The sequence below is a fragment of the Anopheles darlingi genome, chromosome 2 (genome assembly GCF_943734745.1).
Source record: "Anopheles darlingi chromosome 2, idAnoDarlMG_H_01, whole genome shotgun sequence".
Classification (NCBI taxonomy): Eukaryota; Metazoa; Arthropoda; class Insecta; order Diptera; family Culicidae; genus Anopheles; species Anopheles darlingi.
The window spans coordinates 88,351,902-88,367,769 of NC_064874.1; the positions used below are offsets into that span (position 1 = coordinate 88,351,902).

General features: G+C 50.7%; 1 protein-coding gene across 2 annotated transcripts in view; it reads right to left on the minus strand.

The window, feature by feature from the left end:
* Positions 1-15,868, minus strand: part of LOC125951630 (ankyrin repeat domain-containing protein 29) — a 200,221-nt gene that overhangs the window by 9,999 nt on the left and 174,354 nt on the right. For both annotated transcript variants that reach the window (XM_049680594.1, XM_049680593.1), the window contains exon 4: positions 1,166-1,264. In XM_049680594.1, coding sequence (XP_049536551.1) covers positions 1,166-1,264 — 99 coding nt within the window. The remainder of the gene's footprint in view (positions 1-1,165; positions 1,265-15,868) is intronic.

The window sequence follows — 15,868 nt, forward strand, 5'->3', positions numbered from 1 at the left end:
GGCCAACAACCAGCAACCGACTGACACCCCCCGAGGAGCGAGTGGAAAAGGATTTTCCTTCATCATCATTCACCCTCGGACCAGCCAGCGTGAGTAGTTAGATTACGCGTCATAGCGCGCGCACACACCATCGACATCATCATCATCATCCTCATCATGCTCATCATATTCTGCGGATGCGGTGGAAGGGGGTCAAAGTAAAAATTCATCATTTTTCCCATGACGACCGCCGACCAACGCCAAGCAAGGACAAGAGGGGTGTTGAGTTTGATGTCGCATCCCTTAGTAGGGGATTGCAGGAAAAACCGAAGGAATGGACTGTTTGGAAAACTATTCGGTACAGGGACCAACTTCTAAGGTAATGAGGTCGGGGCTGGCCAGGGATTACATGTGTTTCTTGTTAACGGGGTGCTCGTTCGGACGCCCCCCGCCTCTAATGCGGTTGGTATATTATATATGTTTTCCCTGTGAAAGTGAACATAAAATTGCACCATTTAAGTTGAGTCCGAGAGTTGAGTCCCATCGTTGCTTCGCAACAACCGAAGCGAGCGTCGTGTTTGAAAACTGTGTGTTCGAACGATTTCATGCTCAAACTGTCCAAAAATTCACTCCCAACGAGGGTAAGGGGTGAGTAACACAGAATACATTCCAGCTCCAACAGCAAATACATGTGGCATTCACCGACGACACCGAAAACGAATTACGATTTTCGGTTATTTCTGCAGCCGAGAATTCACAGCAAGTTGCAGCAGCAGCAGCAGCAGCAAGCGGTGCAGTGGTTGGTGTTGCTGGTGGCCGCGCTGCAACATGAAATCATAAACTAGCCACTAGCTAGTAGCACACTTTCCTTGGAGTTCCTTTTTTTCGCTTGATTTTTACTTTTTTGGAGCGCGGCGTGCAATGTGCCTACGCAAATCGCGCGCGCTCCATTTCTAAATGGCGTCCAAAGAGGGGAGCGGGAATTTTCCATTACATTTTTCAACACCTCCCCAGCTTTTCGCGCTCCCCGGAGCCCACGAAAAAGGGTGTTCGTTGGTTGCTTGCTGGCCGGCTCTCTGGCAAACTTCCGACACTTTTGGCAGTTAAATCGTTTGCTAACGAATATTATAATTTGTATTTCACGTCCCCGAACGCCACTCTACTCTCTCGCACTCTCACTACTTACCACACGGCGGGCATTCGGATCGGCACCCTGCTCCAGCAGCTCGATGACGCAAGCGGTATGTCCTCCGGCGGCCGCCAGGATTAGCGGAGTCGTGTAGTCCTAGGAGAAGAAGGAGAAGGAGAAGAGAGTAAAAGGGCGAAAAGGAAATTAAGTGATGCCAGTAGCAATGATGAAGAGACAGCTAAGGATAGGCCGCGCGTGAGCAAGAGAAAAAGAGAGCGAGTGAGCGTAAGCGAGAGATGAAAATACGGGGAAAAAATTATTACACCAAAAAGCTGGCAGCCCCACCGGAAGCTTCGGCCACCTCGCAAGACTAGACGACTCTAGGCTCGCGCTGCTTCTCCCCGAAATGGGCGACCGGTTACTGGCCGGACGAGAGGCCAGTAATGTGACCAGTGGGGGTGAGAAAGGGAAGCAGCAAACTATTTATTATGGCGTTTTCAATTTCCGTTCACACTTATAAATAAACCCCACGGTTTCTGGGCACACCACGACAGTCGCCACCATCCCGTTATTGGAAAATGAGCTCGCGAGAAAAGCGTGAAAAACGCGCGCGCGTCGATAGTGTACGTACGGCTTGAACGGGGGAGGGGCAGAAGCAGGCGGTAAATGAAATTATGTCCCCTTCCCGGCCGGAGAAGAAACCGAAAAGTGGTTATTCCGTTGGCGATTTAATGATGACACTTTCGTCGTTATCCAAGTCGCTCCGAAACGTTGCCGTCGCCGCCATCGCAGTAGGCGACCATTTTCGCTTCCTTGGATACCTTGGACCACGACCGACGACAAACGGCGAGAGATCTCGGCCTAGAGAGGGGTCCTTTGGCTTTGGCCCCGGTGACTTTAGCATTAAACAGTTAAAAATTTAATCAGCTCGTTGCTGGTCTCGCTTCTCGTTCGGCCCCATCATCATCATCATCACCATGCTCGTTAGTCCACCATTTTGAAGAGGCGCTGCCTGCGCGCTCTGCCGGTGAAAACTTAGCATAAGTCACCGTCGTCGCAGCGCAATAAGATGCTCGTTCGTTCGTTCGTTCGTTCGTCCGTTCGATGCAGAGGGCGATAGCGAGGGCCACCGAAAAATCGCAATAATAACTCAAGTGTCCTCACGCTTGAGTCCGGCGGCAAAGGTACTCAACACCGGCAGCACGTCATCGTCGTCGTCGTCAACGGCTCATAATCATCGTCGTTTGTGCCAAACCGAATGGCGGCTCTCTCTTGCTCTCTCACTCTCTCTCTCTGCACTCTTGTTGACGTGGAAGTAGCCTAGCACCAAGGAAGGATCAGAAGGAGGTTTTCCACGGCATTTTTCCCTCATCCTTTTCACACACTACGTAACGGAATTATGTCACGACCTTTTCACGAGAGTGGCCAAGAAGACGGATCTGACGGATAACGGATGATGATGGTGATGGTGATGAGCGCGTTCCGTTTATTCGATCATTCTCCATTCGTTTGACTCAGCAGGAGCACCTTCGTGTGTTGTGGATAATTTTCCGATGGAAAATATCTCAGGCTCATTATGGGGACCTCGACGGATCACATAACAGTAGGCGAGTCTTTGTCTGTCACAAACTGTTTGTCCATCGCAGTAGCCTTCGCAAGCCTAACCGGAAGAAAGTACTAACCACTACAACCATCATCATCAGGAACCCAGCAGCAGCAGAAGCACTGGAGATCGGGAACCATAAAAACGGAAGTCGGAAGCGCGGATATCCTAACCGGTTTTTACGACGCAACGATGGGCCTAAGGGACCGCCGACGACGAGAGATATCCTTCTTGACTTCTTGACTCCCGCAGAAGAGGCTCCTAATTTAATTATGTTCCTAAATCTTGCTCCCCCTCCTCCCATCCCTTCTCCTGCACCTAAACACCACCACCAACAGCACCAGGGAAAGCACTTTTCATTATGCTTCCTCCTTCCATCCGCCTTATGCCATCGCGTGGACCCAACGACCACAGACCATCACCGAGAATCCATCATCAGGAGAAGCAGGAGACTTCCAATCTGCGCACGATCTGCGTGTGCGCGTGTGTGTGTGTGTGTGTCACTGGTTGCGGAATAAATTAATCCTCACCGAAACCACCACCACCCGCCCACCAGACGCGCCCACGTGAATCGCGAATTCGCTCTCCAGCCTCCGGATTCCTGATAAGAGATCGAAATAGAAGGTGATGCCTACCTCAGCAGTCTGCTGGCCGGCCAGGGAAGGGCCAGGGGTTTATGTAACGCTCCAGAAACATCGCCACAAACCCTCCCCCCCATTGATCCCTCATCCCCTGCTCCCCGCATCGTTCCGACCGAGAAGTGAATAAATTTGGCGATTTTTGGATGATTGAAATTTTCCTCCAATTTTCTCTCCTCGCGGCACCACCACCAGTAGCCGCCCGACGCCCGCTATGCTACGCGGTATTTTTTGCGCTGCTTTATTATTATTATTATTATGCTCCCTGGAACTCACACCAACCTCCCTCTCTCACTCTTGAGATCTCGACTCCCTGCTGGTGGTGTTGGTGTTGGTTTCGCAACAGGAAGAAGAAATTGGATTGTCTAATCACTCTTGGGCAGAAGTTTAGCGGGCTCAGAGCGGGAAAAACCAGAGGGGGGAGGGTGGAAGAAGGAGGCAGGATTATAGACCTGCCACCCCTCGACCGCTCCCCCCCCCCCTTTCCCCCTTAGATCACGCACAGTTTTCGCACATCTTTTCTCGGAAAATCCAACCTCCAACCAGACAACCGACCGACCAATGAGGAAAGTTAAATATGGATTTCCGCACCGAAGCGGCCTCCCTTGGTGTTGCTTGCTGCCCCGGTGATGATCCGGTGCCGTGTCAGTGATTCTAATTTTCGCACCAACCCCTTTTTTCCAGCGACCACCACCGGAGGAGGTCCACGAAGACACGAACTTTTGCACCAACGTTAATCGCATGCTAAAGCAATTAATTTGGGATAGACCGGTAGGACCGTTGTTGTTGTGGTGTGGCAGTGCGGTGCGGTGCGGTGTGCTGTTCGATTGTTTTTATTCACTCGAGTGTCCGCGAGCGTCGCAAAAGTTCGCTTTTGTTCACCAGAAAATGGGGGAAGAGCAAAAAAAAAACCGCCAGTTTCTAGTAAAAGAAATGCGTGGCGAGGACAAAAGTTTTGTTGGGGGCATTTTAATCATATTTATTCCATTCCTTTCTCTCTTTCGCTCTCTCTCTCGCTCTGCATCTGCAGCATGTTAACCGGGGTTGTAATTTGAGTTACAAATTTTAATTAGGAATTAAATTTCTCTCCTTCGCAACTTTTGTGCTCTGTGCTCTTACTAGGAACTAGGTCATCGCCTACACCAAAAACCATCCAGTACTAGCACCGAATCGATGATTCTATTTCAATTTCAAAGAATTATTATTCATAGAGATTGATCAGAAGTGGCCTAAAGCCTTCCATACACGTTAAAGTTGTACATCAGATTTTACGCGTTGTGTAACAATCTGATCGTCAGTCAAGTTCCAAGAAACTCGAACTGTACTGAAATTTTCGGCCCTGGTTGTTGTTATTTGTCTGTAGGATTCGTTTGAAAAGAAAAAATTCTGGCTAGGCAAAACGTATTTTGCAATCGATATTATTCATCGTTTTATATGTTTCTCTGTTGTGTTCGACCTATAGCAGAAGTCATCAATGATTATTTTAAAAAACATTCAGCAAAGAAAAATAACAAGAGTTTTAGCAACTTTTCATTCAACACTGCTGGTTGTGCAAATAGCATTCGCAGTGAGTGATCAAATGTGAATGTATGAAGAGCTTACGGTATGATGGATAATCTGATCGTGTATGGCGAAGGGCATGGTTTTATCCGAAATCATTGCAAATGAACACATAAAAACCATGTTGCTAATGTGGCATAAAATGGTCAAAGTTAGTCATCCGGCGGGGTCCTGGGGTATGCTTCCAGAAAGCTGGAAAGTTAATCGCGAACAGAGCATCCTCTTCACTATCGCGCTCAAGCTCTTCGGTAACTTCATTAATCCACCCGCCGGTCAGTCACATCAGCAGCAGCAGCAGTTCTAATATTCGCGCTTCACTTCACGCGGCACTCACCCCTCGAACCCATTCGCCCTTTTGCCATGTAAAGCCCACCACCGCCGGGGCGGAAATGGAATATAGCGGGAAATGCATCGCCATCTACTATGCAGTACCCGTGGCATGTAATCGCTTCTAGTCCAACATGTCCAAGCGCACTAAACCGTGCTCTCTCTCTTGCTCTGACACACACACCACACTCACTCTCTCTGTCTCTCTAATCTAGTGAAACTTCAAACCAATTTTCCCACCACCGCGCCACAGCCTCGTCGTGTACCTACCCCTATTCCCGTGGCTCGTTATTATTCTTTCCTAGTGCAACGTTCCCCCTTTTAACGGGGTGTAGCACCCCCCACCATCCTCCTAACACCCCACAAGTTGGGGCGGAAACGTATCAATTTAATTATATTTGATTTTCATTTGATTATGTTTGCCTTTGTTTTATCTGCGCTCTTCAATCTCGAGTAGTTTTCCGCAGCCAGCCAGTCGGACAGCCAGCCAGCTAGCTAGACAGCCAGCGCCGGACAGCGCACCCTGGCACCCCGAGCTTTTCGTGCTGGCATGTGCTGATGTTCCTCCTGCGTAGCGAGGGGTCGCCACACATTGTGCGGGATCGTAACCCTTTTGTGCTATGCCGGGGGGGTTGTGACCGAATGGAGGTCAGAGGCCACTAATCCCGGGGTGGTTCCGAAGAATCCCCGGTTCCCAGTGTGGCCGGGGCTAGGGTGTCCATATTGTAACACACGTTTGTCATTGTAGCAGCAGCAGCAGAAGGGGTATTGTAGTAAAGGGCGCGAGATATGATAATTACATTGGCACACGCCACACTCAACCGGGAACGGAAAACTCATCTTTCGCTCTATCGGACGATCAAGCATCGCATCCTCCCTTCCAGCCGCCACGGACAGTCGGTACTAGTGTGCCGGCCATTTACAATTGATAGTATTTGAGTGAGCACTTACCGCGCTAGGCCACATTAGAAAAGGGTTCCTGCGGCCTTTCGCGCGACGCGACCGTTCGCGTAATTAGTGAACACAGAGAGAGACAGACAGAGACAGAGAGACCGAGTGAGCGGATTAATTATGAAATGGCATTAGAGATGAAAGTGCATTCGAAGCGCACATTTACAGGCAGCCGCCAATCCGTCATGACAAAAGTGTCCTCCGCTGGAACGTGATTAAACATTTAACGTTTGCGGATTTTCGCGAACTCGGGGCTGCGGATTTTCGGGCAGCGGCGGGACAAATAGTTTAATCAAATGCTATTGCAAATACGCTCTCGCCATCGGGCCAGGTTCGGGAATGATGTTTGTTTCCGACCTTTCCGATTAGAACAATGCTTTTCTCCTCAACCTTCAATAGTACCACTCCACGCAGTGTACGCGCTGCTGTCACTCATCGAGGTGCACGAAACCTCTAGACTACAACCAGAAACTGTCAGAACTGGCCAGCAGTTCTCTCTCTCTCTCTCTCTCTCTCTCTCTCTCTCTCTCTCTCTCTATCTGGGGAAGTGAAATCCCACGGTACCGTTTACGAGAGCAGCGAAGCGGACAATATCTTATTATACAATCATCATATCTTGATAAGCACCGGAGCAAACATGCACTAGACTGGCCAGCACGTGTGTGTGTGCGTGCCTGGCCTCTGGTCTCTCGGCAGTCCGTGGAGCCGGAAAAGGGTCCGAAAAGTGAGGTTAAAGTGGACGAAACTATTTATACCCCCGGGGGATGGGCAGAGGGTTGAGAGAAGGGACCAGAAGTGGTCCATTTGGCGGCCAAACTCCAGACCAGAGAGTACGCCAGCCAGCCAGCATGCCAGATTGCGAGCACTCGCGACCGGGATGACGGGATGAAGAAGGTTTTGGGGCGGATGATGAAATTGATAGCTCGTTGATGTGTGTCCATAGTAGGAGGGCTAGAGGGAGGCACAAGGGGGGAAGGTACAAAGTATGTGGAGCTCACACTACATCTCCATGTCCGTGTCCGTGTCCGTGTGTGTGTACCTAGCTTCGAAGATCGTGCTCCGTTTAATAATCGAGCTGCGAGAGAGTTGCTCCGCATGTTCCGCGTGTCTGCAATAGACTCAACGTACATCAGACATACCGAGTGAGATAACCGAGAGAAAGGGAGAGCATAACAAAGAGAGAGAGCAAGAGAGAAGAGAGAGAGAGAGAGTCATGGACTATCACATTATCCATTATTTTCAATTACCATATCAAATAAAGGCAATATCCCTCGCGCCCTAGACCGCTGGATGGTGGCGCCCTTTACCATCATCATCATCATCATCATCATCATCATCCTCGTCATTGTGTGCTGCTTCTGCTGCACACACACATCATTCCCTCGCTCACACACCCACAGAGAAGCGCACGTATTGGGTTGGGATTTTGGGGCCAGGATTTTCGAGGAATTGTTTAGACTGCCTCCCACGCCACCCTCAACCCCCACGACTCCTTGGATACGTGGATGCCCTCTAGCCGGCCAGCTCTAGCAGCGAGCAGCGGCCTCCAAATCGGATAGAATCATCGTTCACCGCCGCTAAATCCTCGCCTCGAATCTGCAAATCTCTGATCCGATTCCGTGAGGCCGCGTGTGATAAGGGAGCAAAACCAACCAACCAACCAACCCCCTACTTGCTGCTGGAAGGCATTCGAATGTTGAGCCGCTTTAACCACGCCACGATGGCGTGCGTGCCACAGATGTCCCTGAGGGAAATCGAATTGAAAAACGGAAAATCCGGAACATTATTGCTGACTTGTTGTTCTATCTGACGGGGATGGGGAAAGGGACATGCTTCCGCCCAAAAAAAATGGCAAATTCTTTTAATTTGACCACCAGCTGCTGTAACAGTGAGACCCTCTCCGAAAGGTAAGCGCCTTTTTTTTTGCTTAATTTAAAAATTACACCCTCCACCCCCTGCGGGCGGTATTTAGGGATCACTCTCGGCTGGGCTCTAATCAGCCCAGCGCAACACAATCTAATCTGGTGGCCACCCCGGGACGACGACGACGGTGAAGTGAATTTGCGGCATCACGTTTTTCCGGTTTCCCGGCGCTTCTTCTCCGGTTTTGCCGTCCGGAAAATTGTTTTTCCAAGGTCGACCATAATCATTTTTTGCTTCCAGAACGTGTTGTAAGGGAGGGATGAGGAGTGGGAAAAAGAGGGTCTCAGAAAAGGTGACCCGTGTGTCTCTCTCCGCACTAATCGCTAATGGCCTGCCAGGCAGCCAACCAGAAGTGTCTCCTGCTGTCACTCGGGGCGCAGCAAACAACACAGCAACCTTTGCTTTGTTGCTGCTCGTGCTGCTGCTGCCGCTGTTGCTGTGTGTGTGTGTGTGCGTGATGATGCTGACGTACTCTGATTAGCTTTACGCTTTACAACTTTATACCGTTCCGGGGTTGCTTCGCTTTTCCCTTTTTCACACCGTTGCCAGGCGACGATCCTTTTTTTTTCCTTTTCCGAAGGGATCTGTCAACCAAGCGAGTGAGCGCGCGCACGTGTGTGTGTGTGTGTGTGTGTGTCTTCGTGGGATAAGGGTATGTGAGTGAAGGTTGATTTTCTCATACCCCCGGGTTGCCGGGGAAGTGGCATTGATGGCTTTATTAGCAAAAGGTTTTCCAATTTTCACGAGACCTCCTCCCAAACTCCCGCCAAAAGCCCGAGAACTTTCCAGCGAGCGGCGCGCTGCCGATGTGCCCGATGTGTTTACGTTACACGCCAAAGGGGTTGGGGAGAGTATGGTGGGCAGGGGGAGGGGGGTTTGAAGGGTGTCAGCCAGCCCGTGGGAGCAGCAACGTTCTGTGGGGTTTTTCCTCGGGCCTTTTTCCCTGTTTGAGTTTTCAACCCCATGCCACCCTTTCGCCCCTTGGTGAGCATCTGCTTTCCGTGCAGCGCTACTCCCATCATGATGCCTGCGTGCCGTAACCGATCCTGAGCAACTAAACTTATCTTTTAATTGATTCTGTCAACGCCCGAACCGGATTAGGCTGTTTGGGAGTTTTTCACCACCACCACCAACGACTGGAGCCCCCGTTTCCGGGGAACGGAGTTTGGGGATGGAGTTGCCAAAGGGGCGGTTTTTTTTCCTTTTTTATTTTTTTACCAAAGTATCGACGAGCGCCCATTAGAGCGAGGATTTAGGATTATTGGTACCGCGACGGAAAATCTATTATCAACCCTTTTCCACTTGAGGTGCAGGTTGGCAGTGGTATCAATTTTCCACCCTTGGGTGGGGGTTGAAGTTTTTCTTTTCGCGTTTAAGCCGCAAAGTAAACATATATACGAGGGCTTTGCGCTTCCAGTGACGGTTTATCTCGAAAAATGCTCTCCTGATAAAACTTTTCACTGGCGCACGCCCGGAGATGGCCAGAGGGAGAGAGATTAGTGACCGAAACGGGGTGTCTGATTAATGGGTTTTAATTGGCCGAGGATCAGCATCAGCTCCCCGTTTTCCTAGACGATACCTGTTCCTGGTTGCGATAATGTCCGAAAATTCCCAAATTGATAACTAAATTCATCAAAAAAAAAAAATTCGAAGATGATCACCTCGACTAATGCGAAAAAGCGTCGTTCTCGCCATCTGCTAGACCTATCACTCAAAGCTCGTTAGTAGTTTGTGTGTGTGTGTGCTAGACCCTCTTAAGTCCGGACGGGACACCACTTTCGTGGTGATGATCGCGAGATGATTTGATGCAGTTACCACGGCTCGATGATCGGCTTGTTACTACACGACGACAACCGTCCTTCAGGGACCTGGCCGTGGGAATGGGGGCGCCTCCTCAACCCACCCACCCTCCTTACCACACCCCCAAAAAAGGTTGAAAGGAATTTGTCTTTTGTGTTTGACATTCGAATTCGTGTTTTTTTTCCCTCCTTTATGGAGTGTGAAGCCATCACTGGGCGCTCGATCTTTGGAGGAGGATTATGCAAAGATGATGCCCTCGCCACCACCGCCACCGACGCCACCGACGCCGAAAACAACTCCTGACAAATCGTTCTCCAATTCGGCCGCACAGACTTGCGCTGGTGGACGCGACTCCGGGTTTGAAAAATGGATGCGATCGGCAAACGATCCGCGGCCGGCGAGCGATCGAGCGATCGAGCGAGCGGGGATCTCGCCTTTTTCTATTCGCTTTGAAGATTGACAAATGGCCAGCAATTATGTGCTGCTGATTTGTGGACGTTGGACTCCACTTCTGCTGCTGCTGCTGCTGCTGACCATTCCGGACGGAGCTCTCTCTCTCCCTCTATGCTCTAGGCTCTAGGTTTGGGGCTGCGCATTGTGTGGCGCAGATTTCGTGAGGGACAGACAGACAGTGAGTGTTTGCGTCCACCCCAGGGCCCCTCTAGGCGCTGGGTGAAAAAGGAAAAGAATTAAAATTCCAAAACAACCTTACGACCCCTCCACAACGATCGACGCCATCGGCATCGCCATCGCCTTCGACGTCGTTTTGTATCGGCAATTTGAAACATCAATCAGCGAGAAAAGCAGCCTAGAGGGCGTGAGCGATGGAGGAGGATTCAGTTACGTTCGTCAGGCAGGCAGGCGGCAGCAACATCAACGGCGGTGGCGGCAGTTCGTGGCCGCAACATTACCGTTTGTAAAGGCTTTGTAAGAAGAAAAAAACGATGGAAGGTAAAGGAAGCGAAGGCATCAGAGGCCGTCTTCGGAACACACACACAAAGCGCTCCTTTCCTTGTGGGGAACGGTGATCTCTACGGTGATCCTCTTCCTCTTCGCTCACCGCCTCTCGCATGCCTGGAGGCGTAGCAGAACGCGCATTTTTCTTTAATTAAAACATCAAACCTCCGAGCCTCTGCGGCACTGGCGCACGGCTGGCTGGCTGGCTGGCTGGCCGGCCGTGTGTGTGACACCCACATGAAACCTCAAACCTTCAAGTTTTCAGGTTCCAGACCCGAGCACGAGCGCGCGAGCAAGCGCCTAATGACCTGGACTCGGTTTCTCGGTTGAGACGCTGCTGCTGCTGCTGGACGGACCTCGTGCGCTTGATGTGTGCACGCGCTCTCGTGTGTGTGTGTGTGTGTGTGTGTGTGTCGCGGTCTCTGACATGTGCCTCCAGATCCGGGCGGGGGATTGGGAAAAAATTAAATAACAAAATTGGAACCACAATTAAGCCATAAGCGTGGCGTGGAAACGATCATAATTTTTTATCCTTCACCGAGCGGCGATTGTCGTCGTCGTCATCGTCGTTAGTGGCTCTCTCTCTCTATCTCTCTCTGTCTCTCTACCACGAGAAGCACAGCGAGCCACGATAAGGTGCTTTTAAGTCCCGGGGCCCGGGCTCGCCGTGGTCTTAAGTGTCGTGTGGTGTCGTGTCAAGGAGAGATTGAGTCTCGCGCGCGCGCGCGCGCATCTCCAAGGCCTCCCCTCCCCCTCCACCAGCGTGGCAGATGAAGGGAAAAAGTGACACGAAAAGGACGGGAACTAAGGCACCCGGCCCGGGCTCGGTGATAAAACGGATAGAAAACACATGTCAAATCGGCCACTAAATCGGTGTTGAAAGGTGTGTCTACGGTGATGTCCGTAGTATGTTCACGGCGTGAGGTTGCTGCAGCAGCAGCCACCTCACGCCGTGAACCGGCTCCAGCAAGGTCATAAAATGAAGATAGATACACCTAGGCGCGCGCTCTCTCTCGCTGTTAGACGTTTCTACGGTATACGATACTACGCATACGCATACACAAGACTCATAAAGTCGCCCTTTTGGTGCCGCATCATCAGCGCGCGCGCTCTCGATCACGATCGTCGCCGTCGCCGTCGCACGCACGTTTGGAATGTGTCTGGACCATGGTCCTGGCCTGGCCGCGTAAATAGACACCGAAATTAATATGTTAAACAAGCTGTTAAATTAGACGCAAATTAATAGAAACACTCGCAGCGGAACTGCCGCTTCGTGAGCATAAAATTATCATTAATAAGCTTTTCGTCGACGTCGTCGTCGTCGTCGTCGTCAGGAAGAAGGAGAGGAGTAGAGGAGACTTCATTTTCGATTTACCAACCATAGACCAACGGGGAAGAGAGAGAGAGAGACCCCTGGCGTGGACTTCGCGGCCCGCCTGGAGCCTAATTAGGCCACTCAGGGTTCGATGCGTCGTCGCGGAGGAGGATCAGTTTCGTGCTTTGTTTCTCTCTCTCTCTTTGTCTCTCTCCCTGTTCTGTGATCTGCTTAGACCCCGTTTTGGGGCGCAAGGACAAGCTCGCGCCAAATATTGTCTACAGAAAGCATGTCCGGTCCAAGCGCCTATCGGTCGGCCAAAAATTCCGCTTCACGCGACCAAGTCTCGGGGATCAGGAATGTTCCAGGAAGAGGAGAAGGAGGAGGAGCAGGTTGACGAGTTGTGAATGTATTCCCGTTTCGTGGCTCCGCTTCCGCCTGCTTTGCGTTCCGTTCCGTTCCGTTCTGTTCCCGGTGGGGGCTTAAAGACGTGTTGGAAATTCGATCTCTCGTTCGCGTCGCTCGCTTGGTCTCGGTCTCGAGGAGCGCGCCCCTTCATCTCCACCTCCACCTCCACGCCACGCCGGCGCTCGTCGTTTGAAGCTCGTTAATCCGTTTAGTGAAATCCCGGTGTTGTCCCAGCATCACACCCCACCGGGACCGGGACCAAGAGAGGCCAAGAGAAAGCTTCTCAAACAAACGAAGCGGTGCGCGATCCAAATATGGACTATGACGGCCACACCACGCCGTGGCCACCCTGCGGCCCCGGGGATTTTGCGGCAAACAACACACGGACCACGGACCTTTAGCCGGGCATCTGGCCCCGAATCTGGGAGAATCGTGATCGGCTAGTTTTGGTTTCCTGGCGTCCATCGGCACTGACCACCGCCACCACTAGGACCAGCACCAGCACCACCATCTTGGCATCTCGCACCCTCCTCCGTTTTCGTCGAAGGAAATCTCGATAATTTTGACACATACCTTGACGAGATAATTATCAATTTGTTCCCCAAACCGGGCCCCCCTGTTTGTGTGAGTGGGAGGACGTGCAAGCGGTTTGGTTGCCAAGCGGCCGGTTGGCCGGTTGAGCCGCCCCCGGTTGGCACGCGGAGGCGTTCGGCCTCATCTTCCGCCCACCATTCGATGACCGGTCGTCTCTCTCTCTCTCTCTCTGTTTCTCTTTTGCTGAAATTATTTCGTTAGAAACCGGGCGCGTGAGCCCCCAAGCCCCATGCCAAAGTCGTGAGACCCGCTATTGGTCCCGTCCCGATACTAACAAAGCCGTAAGCCGTACCTCCCCCCGTCCTTTCCGCTAGGTCCCGGCCGTGCTGGTGAACGGGATGGATTTTATGCTTTTCGTCTTTACAACATCCTGTCCCAGTAGTGGCCAGCCGGGGGTGTGCCAGAATGTTGTGCGGCTCTTGAAACATTTCAATTGCGTCGAATATTCTCATTAAACCCTTAATTATAAGGAAGGGTGGTCTCTAATTTGGAACGTTTGGTCATCATTGAGAGTCATCTTGAGGCCTAGAACAGGCACCGTTGTTGGTCAGTGAAATCTTCTGACGATACTTTTTAATACTGTTAAGATAGGGAGGCTTGTAATACTCGTCGAACTCATCGACATGCTTCGTACTTGTCTAGATGACTCAAAGGACATCAACTGGTAATTGCAAGGTATACCTGACATTATGAAATTGATCCTTCATTTGGACTTCATACAGTATGGATGGTAAGAATTCTTTGATTCTGTCATATACCCAATACCTTGAATTGTCAGAGTCTCAATTTGGAAGTCTGGAACATGCTTCTTCTGAAAAAGACCAGTTTTGGTCTTAGAAGACTTCTCTAAATAATAAGAATTACTCATCATTAAAAAGTTGAATACAACATTCTCTAGACACTTGTAGCTATATTGGACATCTGTAGGAGAAATGAAATTGAATATCTGTTTCAAAGCATAGTCATCAAGTCTCTTTGTAAGTTTGTAAGATACTTCTTCAAGTAAAGATCAGTTATAGTTATATAACCATTGAATAGAGTAGATCTGGACGATGTTGATGTTACTTTACTTGAAAATCCTTGTAATATCTTGAGTTCAATATCGTTCCTCTATATCGAATAAGCCAAAGGAATGTACAATTTACATTAGATGACCTAATCAACATGATCATCCACGGTAGATATCTACCAAGGCCCGATAAGCCGGGCTTAAATGACAAAACCATCTACAAGTGACAGATTGAGCATCAAAACGATCTCTAGATAGCCTCTACATAGACAAGTACTACAAATCTTCAACAAAATTACTGTAATGGATAAGTCCGCAACACCTTCACCATTCTGTAGAGTGCTTCAGGAACTGCCCGTATCTTGGAAGGCGACTGTAAAATCCGACCGTACAATCTCTTCACTATAAAGTAGCAAAGTAGACTTGAAACATGAACCGTAAAGATCACCGTATCGCTAGCATGACAATTTCCCTTGAAGCACCCTTTTGGCCGCGAGAGAGCTCTGATGGTGTTCCCACTACTTGACCAGAACAGAGGAGATCCTCCTTCCTCCTCCTCTCGTCACCTCCGGTCAGTCCCATCGTGCGTTAAGTGCCACTCGCGTAACAAGCTCGCGGCCGCGAGTCCAGTGTCCGACGAGAAGTGAGTGCCAGCATCCATTTTTTATCCAAATTCTGTCGATGAAGCGCCCGCGACGCCACGACTTCACACGCAACCAAACACACACACACACACACTCGGACCGGGCGCGCGTATTCCGTTAACTCCCTCTGCGTTCCTTTCCCCCTCTTCTCGTCTACTTCTTCTCCTGCTTGATCTTCTGTGCGATCTGCGGGTTCTGCGGCGAGGCGCGTCTGGTCCCATTTGATAAGTTGCCTTTCTGGCGCTCTGGCGACCACAACAGCCCACTCGGGCCTTACCCTCCACCCTTTCGAATCTCTTCTCTTCAACGCCTTTACTGTCCGATCACCCGAAGCGCGCGGCATCTCGAGCGCAACGAGCGGATCATCGTAATAAATTTCATTATTTATGATGGCTCGTTTGGATTAACAGCATCTCCTCCGCGCATCTCTGACCCCGTTCACTCGTCCGCCGGCTGACCATGATCCAGCTCGTCCGTTCGGCCCGTTCGCGTTCTTTCGTTCGTTCGTTCGCTCGCGCTGATCACGACAAATTTTCGGTGTATTAGTTAGCGTCCATCCGTGGTCCACCGAGAGGCCAAGTCCGGGCAAGGCACACACCGGAGGAGCAGCATCAGCATCAGCATCATCAGCGGCAGCAGCAGCAGCAGCAGCAACGACGGCTCGCGCACAACACCTTTTTTATGATGATCGTTTTGAGCCTTCTTCTTCGTCGCCGTCGTTTGCGTCCACATCGTTCTCCTTCTCCTCTGTCATCTTCCAATCCAATCACTTCCTTTTTGTTCCTTTTTATCACTCTCACAGACGGAGAGAGAAAGAGAGAGAGGAGGGAGACCCGCACAGAGGTCTCTCGGTCGATCGCTTTCGATCATAAACATCATTTTTCCTTCCCGTGATCCCGTCGTGGTCCGTGGTCCGTGGCCGTTCCAAATTCCACGCAAATGAATCGCGATCGCACCCGCCGCCCCGGGATCGATTCACGCTCACGGTTGTTGGAATGCTCGTCGATGCTCACCACTCCCATGGTCGATCA